The sequence below is a fragment of the Anabrus simplex genome, chromosome 12 (assembly GCF_040414725.1).
Source record: "Anabrus simplex isolate iqAnaSimp1 chromosome 12, ASM4041472v1, whole genome shotgun sequence".
In the NCBI taxonomy this organism is placed as follows: domain Eukaryota; kingdom Metazoa; phylum Arthropoda; class Insecta; order Orthoptera; family Tettigoniidae; genus Anabrus; species Anabrus simplex.
In genome coordinates, this window is record NC_090276.1 from 17,839,301 (window position 1) to 17,858,908 (window position 19,608).

Sequence of the window (19,608 nt, forward strand, 5' to 3'; positions counted from 1 at the left end):
ACACAGACAGACAAGAGAATGGAAAAAAGGAGCAGTTACCTAATATTAAGGCCGGGTGCTTCCCTAGACCTGACCACCAATTGATGTTCCACTTCGGAATCTCTAAGAGTGAGAAGGTGGGATGGAGGTAAATGTTTGAGGACTTTAACTGTGAAACACTCATCAAACATGGTTTGATGGTGCCTGAATGTGAATGAGGACAGGAAGTTCTATGTTAGGGGTTTTGCAGGTATTGCGGTGGCGTTATATACTTTTAGCTAGTGTATCGTTAGTTAAGCCAATGTAGAAAGCTGAGCAGAGTGTGCGCTGAAGTTGGTAGGTAATGTTGAAGTACTACCTTGTATGCGGTAAGACTTGTTGGTGGTGGTGCTGCTGCTGGTAAGAATTGTGCTTGGTGTAAGCAGCTATGTTCACAGGGAAAAGAGCCAGAAGGGGGTGGAGGTTGGTATGGTACCTAGTGAGTGAGAATGTTTTTGAGATTAGGTGAGTGACTGAAAGTGACTGTGAGGCTTTTTGGAAGAAGATCCCAGAGGTAGGGTGAGTGAGAAACCACATAAATCCATCTTTTCAGCTGCTGAAGGAGGAGTTCAATCCTACTGTCTCCAGAATGCAAACTCAGTCCGTGTACAGAACTTACCTGAGCATTTTTGTTCTTGAAGAATGTAATACTCCTTGTATCAGAACTGAAGACATGTGTCGAATGCAGGGTAGTACAGGCAGAGTCAGACAGATGCCATATGGTTCAGCATCTGGAAAGGGACTCAAAAATTGTATTCTGTCATGACAGATACCTATCTGTCTGAGTGTAGGATGAGTTTGAAAATTGTTGTTAGAAATATCAATAAGCTCATGTATGCTGATGATACCGTTTTGTTGGCTGAAAGCAAGAAGGACCTTCAATATTTGATCACAAAGATGAAGGACAAAAGGTTGGGGGTTGTACTTAGATATACAAAAGATTAAGATCATGATGACAGTAGAATACAGATGTTAAGATAAATATTAACAATGAAAAAACAGAGGTTGTGAAGGATTCTATCTTCCAGTGCGCCGTATAGCATTAAAAAGTTGATAAGGCTGGAAATTTTTCAGTTGTGCGTGTGAATTTGTGTGACATTTCCTGTTTGCAGATTCATGATTAAATTTGCAAAATGGTAGGAATTGGTAATGACTTTGGTATCTCATTTAAATGAGCATGACCAATGTTGTCAAAGGCTTTCTGTATATCTATGAATATAGTAGTCAGATTGGCTTGTTTGTTTTTGGCTTCATGGAGAAGAGAGTCAAGTATCACAGTGTTGACACGCGTTCCAGAGGATTTGGTAAATCCTCATTGATTGGGTTTAAGACAACATGTTAACGAAGACGCCTGTCAGGGACCCGCTCAATTATTATTCTTATTACTGAACAGATTGTGATAGGTCTCCAGTTCTTAATATTGAGTGTATCTCCACCTTTATGGATTAGAACAGTCCTGGCCTTTTTGAAGATAGAAGGTACAACCCCAGTTTTCAACATATGCGTGGCAGTGTGAAATGCTATGTCGACTGCAATACTGTCTTTGATAACTCTGACGAGGATGTGGTCTGGACCGGGTGATGTGTCTACGGCTATATGATTAACAGCAAAGCTGATTTCATCTGGGTTTATAGTGTCATTAAATAAAATGTCAATTTGTTCCCTATCAATATCACTTGTATGAGATGATTATTCAGGTCGAATCATATCATTAGGTTGCCCAAGAATTTCAGAGAAATAATGGAATATTTCATCTGAAGGAATTTTACAGTTTTCAGCATTGGAATTTAAAACAGATATAATAGCCCTCTGCGCTGATTGTACGAGTGGTACTGGGTAAGCTTATATTTGTATTTTTCGCGGCATTTTATTCGGTCCCATTTTGTTGCCCATTCAGGATTGGTTGTCTGTGGGGGTTTTTTTCTCCTATACTGGTAGTATTTCCGTGACTGATGTTTGGGGCCAGGGAGTAGATCAACCGCAGAAGTCAGGAACTCACACCAAATGTTAATCTCATGGTTAAATTGCTCGTTTGTCAAATTTTAAAAAATCTACTTTGCCACTGCATCATTTTATGCTTAAAATCATGCGGTAAAGTGTTGACATCGTTAGTTTCCGTGTTAGCATGAGGGTCACTTTCTTGAGCGATTGTTTCGACATTTTGAGAGGGATCAACCCCCTGCTGATTTCTAGAAATTAAAATTTGACAGTGAATATCAGGATGAGATCTGCTGATGTGCATTTTAACCCCACGGGAACTGGAGTAATGACATCCGCAGTGTGGACACTGACAGTTTATATTGTCAAATGCCTGATTTGAAGAATTCGTAGTGTGGCTAGCTGATAAACTTAAATGAAGAGATTGAGATGCCTGAGGAATTCCTAAATTAATGTGCAATTGTTCATTATCTACAAATGATGAGTCCTGAGATAATGGCTCATGAGCTCTTGCTATGTGTATGTTAATGCCCCTATTTGTAAACTTTCTGCAACATATCTTTCATTCAATAAGTGTAGGCACAGCACTTGAAGTGCTTGATACTTCCCGAGAATCAAACCTGCTCTGGAGTGTGTGGCTTATCTGTAATAATGCTGTATTTGAATGATAAATCTTACTGAGTCAGATAGTTCTTTCCACTGCTAACACAAAGGTAATCAACTTATGTGAAGTGTGTATTCTTCTTCTGCTTTTACTACCTCATTGGACCATTTTAATCATTTCTGGTCATCTTCATCGATAAATTGTCTTTCCGAACTGCCCAGGAGCTTTTCATTCATTCTTATCTTTTCTGTCGTTCCTCATCTGTAAATACACTTTTCATTGTTTGTCATTTGTTGTCTGTTTTTGGTTTTATGTTATTCACTTTCCTTACATTTTCTGTTTTGTTTTGCAAATTGTCTAGAGTTATTCCTAGTTCTTTCATTTCCTCTCTAATTTCTGTGATCCATCCATCCTACTTGTTGCTTCAGATTCCAGAGTTTCTCTAGGCTATAATTTTTCTTGGTAATCAGGTTTCTGGTGTCCTCATAATGTGACCCAAAAAAAAAAGAGATTGTCTTCTTCCATATAGTATCTGTTATGGGCTGCGCTTCTGTGTACAACACTTTATTTGGCACTGTCCACTATTGTTCATTTTTTATATTTTTTACCTATGCATGTTCTAGCTATTCTTCCCTCTACAAGTGTGTGTACAAGAGCTCACAGGCTGCTGCCGTTCAGACAGTAAAAGGCCAGACAGATTGACATTTGTGCCATGGAAAAGGGGTAAATCTCTCTTGTGGGATTTTACCTGTGCCGACACGTTGGACCAGTCCAATCTTCCCCTTTTGTCATTGAATGCCTGAGGTGCAGCCGCGAATAGGGAAAATGCTAAAAGAAAAAATATAGCAATTTGTTGGACAAATTCTTCTCTGTGCCAGTAGCCATTGAATCGAGTGATACCTGGGGTAATGAGGGCCTCAGTTTTACCAAAAAGGTTGATCAACGGATTGCTCAGATTTCCGGCGATAAGCAATCAACTGACTGCTTATTTTATTCAGCGCATCAGCATAGCTCTAATGCGTGGTAATTTCACATCCATTCTCGGGACATTACCACCTGGTAAAGAGCTGGATGAAGTTTTTCTTCTTTATTGCATGACTTTGTATTTTATGGATATTCAGGATAAATTAGATCTAGTTTAATAATTCTTTGCATATTGTGCACATAAATAAAAAATATTTAAATTTTTAAAAATGATTAATTTGTTTGTTTATATTCTGAGCTGCTTGTATATTGTTTTGTATGTTGCAGGTTGCAAAATGTGCTATAAAAGTTGAGTTAGTGAATGACAATTATACAGAACTGAAAGGGGAAATTGCAGGACCTCCGGAGACTCCCTATGAGGGAGGAACCTTTATCCTGGAGATAAAGGTGCCAGAAACATATCCATTTAATCCACCCAAGGTACATGTACAATTCACTCATATTGAAAAAAATACCGTAAATTTGAAGTTTCATTTAATGTAGTGTCATAATGATTCAGTACATGTATGAAAATAGTGGATAAATTCTTGCTATTTTTACATAGGAAATTTAACCCATTCTTTTTTTCTGTTGCTTTCTCCTCACAGAAAGTTGACGACCATCATGAAATAATTTTTCCTATTTCGAGTTTCTTGTATCGGGGTTGCTGTAGTATCGTGGATGTTGGGCCAATATCGTAGGTTCCGCGCCCAAGATAGTCTTCTCTGTTCATGTTTCCCATTTTTCCCGTCTCCTATGATCACTTGTATCAGGCTGTATTTTTCATTTCTGAAGATGTATATAAAATAGTCTTTCTTGCATTTTGTCGGTAAGACTTCACATCATTTCTCAGCACAGCAGAGTACTTAATAGTTTTTAACTCTTCGGATATATTATAAAGGCAGCAAGGGAGTATTATAAAGGGGAAATGAAGAATGTAATGGTGTATGCAGATGATTATGTGATCTGGGGAGAAGATGAGGAGGAGCTACAACAATTGGCTGAATGTACTAAGTAGAAGAACTGAACAATGAGGATTGAGGATCAATGTGGAGAAGAACAAAACACTGTGTAGAAGGAAAAGGTGCTTTCGAAATTGGAGAGAAGGAACTGGAAATAGTAAAGCACTTCAAATATTTTGGAAGTGAACGGACAGAAAATGGAACACAGGATGTGGAAATTAGGAGGAGGACACAACTGGGGAATACCATTTACCATGAGGTACAGAGATTAATGCAGAATAAAGATGTATCAGTGAAAGCTAAAGAAGTAATGTACGAGGGATATTACTTACCTGTTATGACATATGCAGCAGAAACGTGGACAGTGACTCGGAGAGATAAGAGTAGAGTACAGGCAGCTGAAATAAAATTTTTTAGGAGTATGATACAGAAGACAGGGAGGGATAGGGTGAGAAATGAAGACATACAAAAAGAGATAAATGTGAAAAAACTGAAGGGCAAACTGGAACAGAACAGATTGAGGTGGTTTGGACATGTCAAGCGGATGAAAGAAGAAAGACTGGAGAGACAGATAACAGAGAAGGGAGGACAAGGGAAGCCAAGATTACGATGGATGGACTCGGTGAAGAATAGCACAGGACAACGGAACCTGGACTGGAACACAGTGTTGGATGAGGAAAGACGGAGAGAAACCACATTTGCCCCCAGCTGGTGTCAGCTGGCGATGTGATGTTCGAATTCTTAGTGCAGCTATAGATGTGGCTTCATTAAATTCATTAACAGGTTAGTTAAATGACATAGAAAAGTACTGTAATTTCAAATTCATAACAAAATATTTAAGAAATGCAGTGCCAGAATCCTTTTTTAAACAGTGTTTAGTGTAGGTAGTTTTTATTTTGTTATGTGTATGTCCTTATATTACAAAGGGTATGACACAAAAGCACAGGGCTGCATATTTGGGAGTTTGAACACAAAGTTATTGTTCATTGTGTGAAGGGGAAGATTCATATCAGGCAAGGCAGAAGTCAGCTGAACTTTAAACAGTAAACACTCGTTGCTCAATGGTGTACTGAAACTTGATGGATAACTGTTACTGAGTACTTTATAATCACAATTACTGAGCACGTCAGGTACATGTCTCGCTAGCACAGGTACATATCTGTACCATTGACCGAGCCTTATAGGACAGATGATGGAACAAAGAAGCTAATGTCTCCCACCGGGTAGCTCCTTGCTTGTTCCTTCTGTGGGGGGAATACAGCTTGTCATTCCCATCAGTTCGCTATGCACAACTTGCTTGAGATCGACATAAACACTTGTTTGGTGGCGCGCGTGTGTGTGTTTTTTATTATAATAATATAATGTGTTTTGCCCTCTAAAGAGCATGTATAACCATTATTTAGCACTGGACTTCTTGTTCTTCTTATCTTCCTCATCGTTTCACTGTGGGCTTGTCGTCTTGTATCAAAGCATTTTTTGCGTTTCAAGTTCCTGGCTGTTGGGTTCTTGGATGTGAACTTATGCCCCCTGTGAGTGGGGAGGGGTGGAGTAGAATAACACCCACGGTATCCCGTGCCTGTCATAAGAGGTCATAAAAGGGGCCCCAGGGGCTCTGAACTTTGGAGCGTGGGTTGGTGACCACGGGGCCCTTAGCAAAGTCCTGGCATTGCTTCCACTTACTTATGCCAGGCTCCTCACTTTCATCTATCCTATCAGAGCTTCCTTGGTCAACTCTTGTTTTTTTCCGACCCCAACGCTATTAGGTTTCGGAGGGCTAGGGAGTCTTTTCATTTTCTTGCCCTTCGTGGCCCTCGTCTTTCTTTGGTCGATACCTTCATTTTTTGAAGTGTCAAATCCCTACCATTTTTTCTCTCTGATAAGTGTTATATGGAGAATGGTTGCCTAGTTGCACTTCCTCTTAAAACAATAATCACCACCATCATGTGAACTTCTACAAATTGATTTTCTATCTGAATGTGATCCGTGTATTTGCCAATGGGTCATTATTAATTTCTGCATGGTCGCGTTGAGTGTCTACCAAGCCTTGTCGGGTTCCGTTAATGATGAAAAAGATTTTTTTTTTTAAATTCAAGAGTCGTCCATTCGTGCTATGTGTCCGTAAAATTTCATATGCTAAAAAAGCACTATTCAAAGATGTTATGAAAGAGCTTCAGGTCTGAGAATGAGAACAGAACATGTCTGAAGCCCTTCATTTGCATGGACAACAATTGTAAGATTGTTTTGTAATCTCTCTTTTGTCCATAGATTTGGTAGTTGATGCTTCCATCTGTAATATTTGTAATGCATTGTCCAGCCTAGTTCTTATCTCGATACCTTTTGAGATACTGAATGGCGCTTGGGTTCTTCATGACAATAGTGACATTCTTTAACAGTGATGATATGACATCTGCCACATCCTGATTTACCATCACCTGGGATGTTTCTGTATATCAGTTTCAAAGTACTTAAACATCAGATCAAATCGCTATAGTGTCAACCACTGTAGTTTGCACTACTGTGCATGTGTTTCAGGGTGAGGAGGTATTCTCTAATATGTGGTTACAAAAAGCTAACACCTCAACCACTGGTTCTGGCAATAAACTAGTGATATAATAGAAGTACCGAGCTGAGTAGCTCAGACGGTAGACTGCTGGCCTTTCGACTCCAAGTTGGCAGATTTGAACCCATCTCAGTCCAGTGGTATTTGAAGGTGCTCTGTTGTGTCAGCCTTGTGTCAGTAGATTTACCGGCATGTAGAAGATTGTCCGCAGGACAAAATTCCGGCACCTCGTCATCTGCGAAAACCGTAAAAGTAAATATGAAGTTTTGAAGCTTCCACCTAATCAATACATATATTTATATATTATTGTTCTACAGTACCGGTTTCGACCTTGTGAAGGTCGTCTTCAGCAATCATAACATGCAATTAAAACATCACAATAAGGATGTCACATGACATGGGTAAAAACATTGTCATTACAAATGTTCTAGTGTAAATAATTGTCTACATTATCTGATATAATAATTAAAACTTAACATTACTATATGTACATGAATAATGTATGTTAAAATACATTTTTCTTAAATTATAAAGGTGTCACATACTATGTGTAAAAACTTGATCAATTTGCAAATGTTTTTCGTCTTAGTTAGTTAGTTAGGTAGTTAGTTAGTTAGTTAGTTAGTTAGCTAGTTTATTGCCTTTCTTATATGGCAGGGCTCAGGCTATGAAGTCTGCTATTATGCCAAACCATATTATACAACAGCTTTATACAGTTTACAGAATAATGTACTGTACATAAAATCAATTTTTACACATATTTCTAAAAATCACTCAAATTAATTTAGTTAACCTCTATAATTTTTTATCATTATTGATAATAAGAACTAATTATTACTTTTTTACTTTAGTGAGATCTACCTTTTTTAAATATTTGAGTACCACATTAAACATTTCCCTTTAAATAGCCTCGGATTGCCTATGCCTCTAATTTCAGCTGAGATTGAGTTCCGGGAACGTATGGTAGCTGGTATGAATGAGTTGTTGTATGGGTTACTGTGGTGAATGGGAATGGACAAGAGGGAACGTGTGGATGACCTTGAGGGAGCTCTATCTGAAGGGGAGAGGTATTTAAAGTCTGTTCTAAGATAGTCTGGTTTGCTTGTTTGCAGAATATTGCGGAGAAGGGAAACAGCGTGGTATTTACGTCATTCAGCCAATCTTAGCCATAACAGCTGAGAGAGGAAAGGGCTAATATGAGTTTGGATTGAGATATTTAATACGAATCGAGCACAAGCATTATAGGCTCGTTGTAGGCGACATGAATGTGTTTTGATCATACTAATATAAGCTACATCTCCGTAGTCAAATATTGGAAATATTAGACTCTGAACTAATAATTTTCTTGTGTTTCTTGGAAGGAAGTCCCTCATCCTTTTTGCAGAATGTAATGAATTTTGACAAATTTTTGTGACATGTTCCAACCAACTTACATATTTATCGAATACTACTCCAACGTTCTTTACATGCTCGCTAAATGTTACTGGTATTCCACTGAGCCTAACACTGGGTATAGATGTGTTTCGTATTTTAGCGTGAGATTTATACGTGCCAATTATGACAACCTGTGATTTTGATGGGTTCGCTTTCAGGCCATGTGTGCTAGTCCAGTCATTAACATTTGCTAGGTCTTCGTTTAACTTAGTGATTGAATTGTTTAAGTCATTAGGCTTTGTGTGAATATATAATTGAATATCATCTGTATACAGGTGATATTTACAATTGGTCATCATCTCAGATAAGTCGTTCATGTACAATGAGAACAAAAGTGGTGACATTACTCCACCCTGAACCACGCCCACCTTAAGTGGTTTGCCACGGAGATGTATTGTTTCCCACTGATACACGCTGCTGACGATCACCAAGATAGGATTGTACCCAGGTTAAAGTGCTGTAGGAAAATTTCAGTGCCTTAAGTTTAGCGAGTAATATGTCTCTATACAGTCGAAGGCTTTGCTTAAGTCCAAGAGAACAAGTATAGTCATTTGTCCTTTATCTATCGCTAGTTGCATGTCATTTGTCACTTTAACTAATGCCGTGGTAGTACTGTGGTTTTGTCTGAATCCCGATTGACATTTGTCAAGTAAGTTGTACTGTGTAAGATATTCAGTCATTTGGTTATGTACTCTTTTCTCCAACATATATCCTAATATAGGAAGGATACTAACAGGACGGTAATCTTCGGGACTGTTGGGGTGGTTGTTTTTAGGGAAAGGTCGGATAATTGCATGTTTCCAATTCGAAGGATAGACTCCAGTCATGAGTAAGTTATTAATGATATGTGTGACCATTGGAAGTATGATGTCTATGATTCTTTTTAAAAGAGACAAGTTGATTCCATCATGGCCAGTGGACCCTGAATTTATTTCACTGAAGACACCCCTAACGTCACTTTGTATCACATGAGAAAAGTAGAACTGCTTGCCATTATGTCTTGCTTTCGAGGACATTCTGTTAATTACTGCTGCTTTGATCTGTTCATCAATCTGAGAGAATAGTGAGCTAAAATATGAGCATGGGTCAGCTAGTGGTACATTACAGTTGTTGTCATTTGTCTTGTTTTTGCATAATCCTATTTTGCGAAGAGATTTCCAAATCTGACTAGAATTTTGAGTGTTCAAAATATCATGAGTGACGTATTTTAGCATTTCTAATTAACTGTGTTCTTCTGTTTCGTTTTTTTTTTTATACTTTCCAAAATTGTCAGATGTAGGATATTTCACATAATAATTATAAGCTGCGTCTCTTATTTTCATCTGGTCGCGTATTTCTTGGGAAAGCCATGGGTTTGAAGGTCTCTTCACCCTAACAGTGCGTAGTGGTGCATGTCTGTCATACAAAGTCAGAAGTAGTTCGTTAAAATTATTTACTTTTCCGTCAATGTCATTTATGAACTGAATGTTGTGCCATGGTGTGTTAAGAACATCTTCAAAAAAATGCATCTTCATTGAAGTGTTTAAAATCTCTATATGTAATTAATTTTGGCTTGAATTTAGGGCACTTCAAGTAATACGCAGCATAAACCCTGTCATGTCAGGAGAGTCAGAATTTTTGATATGCTCTATTGGTGGAAAAATATCTAATTCCCTCCATGGGAATTTAGAATTACTATATGTCAGGAGAGACCGGGAATGGTCATTTGTCCACGAGTTAGGATTCGGTTGGTATTATTAGTAATTATTAGATTGAGGAGCGTACGTGAGTTGGCAACATTTTCAAGTCATTTTCTTTTCTTCGTTAAATGATTAAATGCTAACTTATACAATGGATTTTCATCTGTACTTCTTTCATTCAAACTTGATTCAGAGTTTGAGCAAGATAAATTTTTAAACTTTCAAAAACATTTATGAATTTTCCCCTTTTAGCTGAATGTATTAATTCCATGTCATTAGAAATGTCTGTAAATTGATTATTGTTTTCAACCATATGCTCTCCCATTGCTGAATATCTTCTAAGTTCGACCGCATTAACATGCTCTGTGTACCTTACAGCCAAACTTCTTCCAGACTGTCCTGTGTATCGCTGCCTACATGTTTGGCATATCACTCTGTAAATTCCTACTTATTAAATGTACATTTATTCTCAATTTTATCTGAATTGAAAATTGTCTTAGTATTATCATCATCAGTTTTGTATGCGATATTGATGTTCCTTTTTCTCCAGTTGATAGTTCAGTACTTAGGCGATATGGGATCTCCTGGGTGGACTTCTCTTCCAATTGTAAAGATCCTTTCAGATTATTGTAGTTTGACTTTTGCTTTACTTTGATGCCCAGGACTTTTATTATCATAGCTCAGTAATTAAATCACTTTAAAAAAATGTTATACAACAGTTTCTTTGCACGAACACATTTAAATCACTTATATACCGCAATGTTCACTTCTGCGAAAACTGACTCCCACTTTCTTTTCATTCCTATTTTCCTCCCACTCAAAGTATCATTTTTATTTTTCACAATTGTTTTTTCCCGTAGTTTAATTTTTCAGAGAGCTTTTCTCAGTGAAAATCCTTTTGCACTAAATTATTTTTGTTATTTTACTGGGCAATTTAAATGCTATGGTATTTCTCCCTCAACAATCAGGACATGTAAGTCTCTTCCTTGTAAAGTTTAACTGGGCTGCCTGACCTCGACCTTATCAGTGACAATATGAGTTATGAATAGAATGATGCAAGATATGCTAGAAAATCCCTTGGTAAGTTGTGAATAAACAGTCAATGGTAGCATTCCCGGGCAACTACAAATCTCAGAATGCACACCAATTTGAACCAAAAAAAAGACCCTAATGAAAGGTTTGGAAAGAGCCCTGTACAGAATAATTAACTTCACGGCTACTTCAGCATTCCTGTGTATCTTTCTGTTTGCTGTGGACACGAAATAGTGCAAACTTTCAAAAGGAATTCCCGTATGTTTTCAGAATGATTTTAAGATAAAGCCCTGTGCAAAGAAAGTGTCCGCTTCAGACAAGTGGACGAGATTAATGGCGAGGTCTGCTGTCCATGGAGAGGTGTCTGCTGGATAAGGGTGTCCGTTAGGGCAGATTCAGCTGTATTAATCATCATCATTCAGTTGAAGATAGTTGCTAATAGTCATTACTGGTGCTTATGATACACAATTTATGTTGTATGTTTTGTGCTCTAGAAGCAAGGAGAGGAGAAAAATAAATATAGTTTACCTCTGAGGGATCTTGCTGGTGTTTACTGTATTGCAAGCTCTTAAAGAAGGTACCGTTTCATATCATGAGAAAAATGGTGAGGGGTTTTCAAATGCTTTCTATTTATAATACCCTATTTTACAGGTTCGGTTCATCACAAAAATCTGGCATCCAAATATTTCTTCAGTAACGGGAGCAATATGCCTGGATATATTAAAAGACCAGTGGTAAGTTATTTTCTTTTATTTTTCTTCTTTTCCTCCTCCGTCTAAGAAAGATGTACTAAAATTCATGGTGCTGGTCTCTCTGGTATGCAGTTCTCATAGGATATTCTGCTAACACAGTTCCACCGAGCGAGTGGCTGCATGGTTTGGTTCACGTAATTGCCAGCTTGTATTCAGGAGATAGTGGGTTTGAACCCCACTGTCGGCAGCCCTGAAGATGGTTTTCCGTAGTTTCCCATTTTCACACCAGGCAAATGCTGAGGCTGTACCTTAAGGCCACAGTCACTTCTTTCCCTCACCTAGCCCTTTCCCACCGGGCGAGTTGACCGTGCGGTTAGGAGCACGCAGCTGTGAGCTCGCATCTGGGAGATAGTGGGTTCGAACCCCACTGTCGGCAGCCCTGGAGATGGTTTTCCATGGTTTCCCATTTTCACACCAGGCAAATGCTGGGGCTGTACCATAAATAAGGCCACGGCCGCTTCCTTCCCATTCCTAGGCCTTTCCTTCCCATCATCGCCATAAGACCTATCTGCGTCGGTGCGACGTTAAGCAACTAGCAAAAAAAAAAAAAAAAAAAAAAAAAAAGTCCTTTCCTACTCCGTCACCATATCAGCTCAATGTAAAGCAAATTGTTAAATAATAACAACACAGTTCGCTACTTATACTGCAGTCTTATCCTTCTTAACATCAGCTTATACCTAGAATGCCAGTGGAAGAGACTAATATTCAGAGTTGGAGAGAAACAAGCACAACTTTGTGTATTTTCAAGTTTATTTTCTTGAAAAATGTTACCAAATTTTCTGCAAATGAGTATTATTTTTTTGTAGCTTATTTATTTATTTATTTATTTATTTATTTATTTATACGTGTCCAAAATCACTACAATATATTTACAACTACTCTATTTACACTTTGTTTTTCCAGTATTCAACTGTCGAGATGGCACATTCATTGGCTTCTACCAAATCCTTCATACTACATGGTTTAGGCAGATTTCTACAGATGAGAAGGTGTCCATGATCTTGCTTTTCACCACACTCGCACAAATCTTGATCACCATACCCCCACCTTTTCAGGTTGGTTTTACAACGTGTCACTCCAGATCTTAATCTGTTAAGTGTCTTCCAATATCCATACTGAGAATGATGTCCTACAGCTGGCTTCTCTTTCACGTCCCATAACCTTACAGGCGACTTCCTTCTCTAGAGTTCCTTTCTCCGAGATTCGGCTGATGATGGGATTGACGTTGTTGTTTGTAGGAAGCTCTTCCTCAATTTCAGTCTTGATGGGTGGGCATGAAATCCAAACATTGGATGTCTTGGATCTGTTTCTTGCTGCTTCTTCTCAATCTCTGCTGCAACTTGTCTCCTAACATCTGGAGGTGCTACTCCCATAAGTGGAAAGATCTTATTAACAGGAGTTGGTCATAAGCAGCCTGTAACAGTGCGACCTGTCTCATGGAGGGCAACATCCACTTGATTTGTATGAGCGGAATTCCTCCAGACTGGAGCAGCATACTCTGCAGCAGAGAAACACAGGGCAAGGGCAGATGTACGCAGGACATTAGGCTGTGCTCCCCATGTTGTGTGTGTGAGTTTGCGAATGAGATTATTCCTGCTGCATACCTTTTGTTTGGTATCTATACAGTGCTGTTTGTAAGTTAGGGCACGGTCCAACTTTACCCCTAGATATTTGGGTTGATCACAATGGTGTAATTTGTGTCCTTTCCAGGTTACATTCAACTCCTTTCTTGCTTCCTTCTTGCGTAGATGGAATGCACATACCTGAGTTTTCTCCGGCTTGGTTTTCAGGTGGTTCTCATTATAGTAGACAGCTAGTTCTTCAAGAGCAGATGTCAGTTTTAATTCTACTTCTTCAAATGTCACTCCTTGAGCAGCAAGAGCTGTGTCATCTGCATAGATGAAAGCCCTGGTTCTGGTGTTAAGTGGCTGATCGTTGGTATAGATGTTATATAATATTGGAGCCAACACACTTCCTTGGGGAAGGCCATTCTTTTGACATCTCCATCGGCTTTTCTTGTCCTTCAGAGTGACAAAAAACAGTTTGTTCTGGAGCAGACAATGAATAAACTGTGTCAGTCGATAGTCTCTGGTTGTTGAATACAGCTTCCTTGTCATTCTCTTTTTTTTTTTGCTAGGGGTTTTACGTCGCACCGACACAGATAGGTCTTGTGGCGACGATGGGATAGGAAAGGCCTAGGAGTTGGAAGGAAGCGGCCGTGGCCTTAATTAAGGTACAGCCCCAGCATTTGCCTGGTGTGAAAATGGGAAACCACGGAAAACCGTCTTCAGGGCTGCCGATAGTGGGATTCGAACCTACTATCTCCCGGATGCAAGCGCACAGCCGCGCGCCTCTACGCGCACGGCCAACTCGCCCGGTTGTCATTCTCTTATGATTCACTGTATCATAAGCAGCCATGAGATCAATAAAAGCAACTCTTGTTATTTGTTTCCTCTCATATCCATCCTCGATATGCTGGGTTAGATTAAGTATCTGACCAGAACTTGACTTTTCCGGTCTGAAACCTGATTGTTCCCTTATAATCTTTCTGTCGATAGAATCAGAAATACGATTCAGTATCATCCTCTCCAGAATTTTGAAAAGATGACGGAGAAGAGATACGTGTCTGAAGTTTTGGGGGTCATTTGGCTCTTTTCCTGGTTTAAGCAAGGCCACAACTTTTGCTTTGCGCCAGATCTTTGGAATCAACATTCTAGTCACACGCGTTCATCAGTTTCAAAACCTGTTGATAGTTATGGGGTCAAAATGTTTTATTTGCTGTGATCTTATGTCATGCAAGCCGGCAGCTTTGTTATTTTTCATATATTTGATGCCAGTTCTCAGTTCTTTTTCTGTGAATGGTGTGCCACGGTGGTCATTCTCCTCTTCATACCGTTGGATTTTTATTTCTCTGGATCTTCTCGTGGTTTTGCCATTCAGCAATAGTTGATGGGCTATTTGATCAGGAGTAACTTTACTCAACTCACAGGGCGGGACTGTAGGATCACCGTTAATATTTTTTAAGTAATTTCCAGGCTTGTCGACTTGAGTGTTTCATATCCAAACTTTGGAGAAGGTTACACCATTTTTCTTTTCTTGATGTTGATATAGCTTCGAGGAGGTGCTCTCCTGTTTGTATTGTATCCTCTGTGAAGGGATCAATTTCAAATAGCTGTTCATATTTATTAAGGAGGTTTTTTTGAGTCCTTATCAAGTCCAGGTATGTACATTGTTCTACAACCCCTAGGGATGTGTTTATGGGAGATGCTTTTTACTAATTCCACAAAATCTAGGTAATTTACTGGATCATGCTTGATTTTTGCTACTTCATCATCCAGATTTTGAGAGAAAGTATTCCACTGAGCTTTTTTGAAGTTGAACTGTCTTTTAAACATAACTTTCTCTGGTTTAACAACTGCCTGTACGGTACATATAAGAGCTCGATGCTATGTTCTCGGAAATGGATCTGCAATTTGTTTATTGGTTTGTTGAGCAATGTGTTCTGTGACAAAAATGTTGTTTGGGTTGTAACCTCGCCTCCATCAACCACTGTTAAAGGAATGGGGTAGCTTTGGGTAGCTTAGTAAAGAAAGAAGTTTAATGGTTCCACATTGTATGGAAGTAATTTTTTTACCATGAACCGAGAAAAAAATGAACAAATCTACTTTGTGTAGTAGATATCTTCTGGTTTCTAATGTGGCTGCATACTTTTCAGGAGTAATTCAACATACTGCATCTTGATATTCCATGTTTACGTACACTTTTTCTTCTTCTGAATAATCATCATCATCATCATCATCATTTTCATTTCCCCTTGTCCAGCTCCTTCCAGGTCGGAGTGTTGATACTTCTCCACCGTTGCTTCTCCTTCCACCACTCCTCTTGAGTAATTGTATTCCATTCTTCTTTTTCTTATATTGTTCTTGACAGAGTTTATCTTGCTCTGGGCCTCTCTCTTTCATTCTTTCCCTCTATCTTAGCCTCCAACACTTGTTTTGGTATCCTTCCCTCCTCTGACCTCATAACATGTCCAAACAATCTTAATTTATTCTCCTCCATCCTGTCACTCAGTTTTTCTACCCCTATATTTTTTTCTGGCCTCAACATTTCTTACTCACACACACACACACACACACACACACACACACACTCTCTCTCTCTCTCTCTCTCTCTCTCTCTCTCTCTCTCTCTCTCTCTCTCTCTCTCTCTCTTTTTTTTTTTTTTTTTTTTTTTTTTTTTTTTTTTTTTTTTTTTCTCAGGAACTTCATCTCACTGGTCTGAATTTTACTCTCATCTCTTGCTGTCAGTGTCTGATACATAAGTTAATTTAGGGGTATAATACATCTTGTACTACTTTACATTTCATATGAGCTGCGCTGCTCCACACCAATTTCCTTACATTCTTATAGAAGATATTTCCCACTTGTGCCCTTCTGCTGATCTCCTTACCAAACCTTGCATCTTGCATTATTTCACTTCCTGACTATCTGAAGCATTCACCAACCTTAAGGTTTTGTCCCCTGATACTAAAGATTTTCTTCTGAATATCAAAGTTTTAAAATTTTGTTGCGAGATACATGCGGGAAATTTGGAAAATAAAGTAATGAAAACTGACAGAATTTCCAAAAGTAACTTCCACGGTTCGCTACAACTAATAATTGGCTTCATTGCTATCTCACACATCTTAAAATGTAGCATTTCATGTGAAACACCATATCCATCACAACTTCAACATTCTATTTACTGAAACAGTTCATTTTTGAGTTTTGGGAACTTTCAACTTTTTATCCCCTTAAATTTTCTTGATTTACATGTATTTTCAAATCCAAACTTCTCTTATCAGTCAGAATACACTAAACTCCTTCACATTGAATTCTCAGCCTGCAGTGCTATTACCATGTTTCGGTGCAAATTTAATCCCTCTAGATTAAAACTTTAGGCCATGGGATACCCAACCATCATGCAGTTTCACAAACAAAGTTTTGCATATTCTGGTTACGGGTTGCACAGACCTGGCAGGTTTGCACAGTGAAATTTTTATTTTAGGTATTTGTTCTTATTGTTTTGATTGTAGTGTTTTTGCTTTATTCTTTTGACTATGCTTTTATCTATTTTTGTATATTTTAATAAGTTTTACTTTTAACTTGAATAATGTACATGATTTTACTTTTAAATCAGTGCCTCATCTTATTATTACATTTTAATTTATGTTTTAATCATTTTATAGATAAATAAGACTTAAAATTAGATCCTCTGACTATTTTAAATTCATAATCATTTTCGTCATGAATATTGAATTTTTATAACCACATTGTAATCAAAATTAACTTTCAACCTAATAGGTTGAAGAGATGTAAGGTACAGAACGAAAATGGGGCCCTTTATATCTCTTTAACACGTACTATATGTACGGAACACGACCTAATAGGTTGAAAGCTAATTTCGATTTTCATCATTTTTTAATCCATGTTGCTGAGTAAATTTTAACTTTTAAACTACCATTTCTATTTTGTTTCATCTTTTAACATTAGGGGCCCCTCAGTCCCTGAGACTTGCTTGAACACAATGAGACATGCTCTGCACCAAAGAATCCAACTTAATTGGGCAGATTATTCCATTTCTGGATAACAGTTCCAGTTAGTTGCTGAATGTTAATAATGGTATTTGCTTTACATCCCACTAACTACTTTTATGGTTTACGGAGACGCCGAGGAGCCGGAATTTAGTCCCACTATCCCACTAACTACTTTTACGGTTTACGGAGACGCTGAGGTGCTGGAATTTAGTCCCACTTGAGTTCTTTTACATGCCACTAAATCTACCGACGCAAGGTTGACGTATTTGAGCACCTTCAAATACTGCTGGACTGAGCCAGGATTGAACCTGCCAAGTTGGGGTCAGAAGGGCAGCGCCTCAATCATCTGAGCCACTCGGCCCAGCAGTTGCTGAATGTTACGTGGAGGATTACAGGAGTGGGCAGTTGTTCTCTTCAGTTCACACCATGGATGTTCAGCACAGTTAATATCCTCAGAATATGCCAGTCACACCATTAGGTGTATGCCGTGCATCTGAAGGGACAGACTGACCCTTCTGGCTTGATGGGCATTAGCATTATCATCTACTAGCGTGAAGCCCTCGCTTACTATGGCAGCTAATCCTGTAACTACAGGTTGGAGGATATTGTCCTTGCATACCAGATCAGGCATATTATTCTGGATAGGAAATGAGGGTGTACATCAACCAAACATGATCCCACCATAAAACTTGTCAGAACCCCCTTGCTGCTGATGGTGCTCTCAGGATGAAGATTTCGTTCTGCCTCTCACCAGATCATCTCAGGACCCTAATGCTCCTGCTGTATAAGTGCAAGCTTATAGTGACATCATCAGCAAAGATCGTATACTTACACTGTTCCTGATGCCATGGGTTATAAGTTGTTGCCCGCTGTGCACGGGCTGTTTTATGTTGTCGTTTAAGATGAACTTTTGGCAAATACATCCTTAATATAATTTCTCCATTGTGCAGCCTTTTCCACACTGTTTGATCTGACACATTCACTCCGGTGGCCCTCCTGAGGATCCCGGCAATCAAGGTGGCAGTAGCAGTGGGCTTATGAGATGGTGAAAGCAACAAATACCAATCCCTCCTGCAAATTGTTTTGTGTGGACATCCTGTCTGTTGTGGATCAGAACCATTACTGTCTCCCTGAACTTTTTCCAAACTCTAAAATAAAGTCATCACTCTGCCTCACTCCAACCTATTGCCGTCCTCTGTGAAACATTGTCACAATTTTGATGTGGTCAGTAACAGAAATGAGTACTCTTGCCATGTTCGCCTCGGTTCAGCGTGTGCTGTCTATCAGCGGCTGCGGCAGTTACTCGTTTCCGAGTTCACAAATTTCCTGGATAATAGCTCGCTTCATTGATTAAACTTTATAGGGTCCACCTATTCAATACAATAATAATGTTGTCTAGATGTAATTACAACATTCTAAATTTATTCAGGACCAGTTTCGACGCATTTTTGCGTCATACTCAGCAGTACAAAGAACTTGGGAAACCAGGCAGTTATATAAATCTCATGATAAATATTAACCTATTTACATAAGATAAAAACCCTATGAAGTCTACCGTAAAACGACGACACATGATAAAACTTTTGAATTGTAATGTTTAACTATTCTTTCTTTTCCAGCAAGTTGAAGATTTGCGAGTCAAATATACTGGATATTGAGTAACAGTTATCAAAATGATTCATGTCCTTGTGGACATACAGTACTTAGTTCAAAATATTTGGTTTGCAAACTACAATAATAAAATAGCTTGTATTTTAAAAAACTCTGTACATTAGTTCAATTATAGTTCTTAAACTGCATTGCTCACTTGGAGCCTTCTTAAAATAAACATGAATAAAAACAGCTGAATAAGATTTGAGTTTGACGATATTCTTCTATGTCTAAAGGCCTTTGAGGTGGAAAACGTAAAAAGATCCTTAAGATGTAAAGAGGAGCTGCGTTTCCCAGTTCAAATGTGGAACCTGTTAATAATTTTAAAAACGCTAATAATAAATCTAAGCAAAAAGTTATAAGGTCCTACTCAATAATATAAGTGTTTAAAAGACTCTCCCCAAACGGCCGTAGGCTGAACGTAGTGCAAATGAAGTGCAA

General features: G+C 38.5%; 1 protein-coding gene across 1 annotated transcript in view; it reads left to right on the forward strand.

Moving 5' to 3' along the window:
* Ubc4 (ubiquitin conjugating enzyme 4) overlaps nucleotides 1–19,608 on the forward strand; it is a 69,116-nt gene that overhangs the window by 21,723 nt on the left and 27,785 nt on the right. The window contains exons 2-3 of the mRNA XM_067156589.2: nucleotides 3,812–3,964; nucleotides 11,842–11,924. Of these exons, the coding sequence (XP_067012690.1) occupies nucleotides 3,812–3,964; nucleotides 11,842–11,924 (236 nt within the window). The remainder of the gene's footprint in view (nucleotides 1–3,811; nucleotides 3,965–11,841; nucleotides 11,925–19,608) is intronic.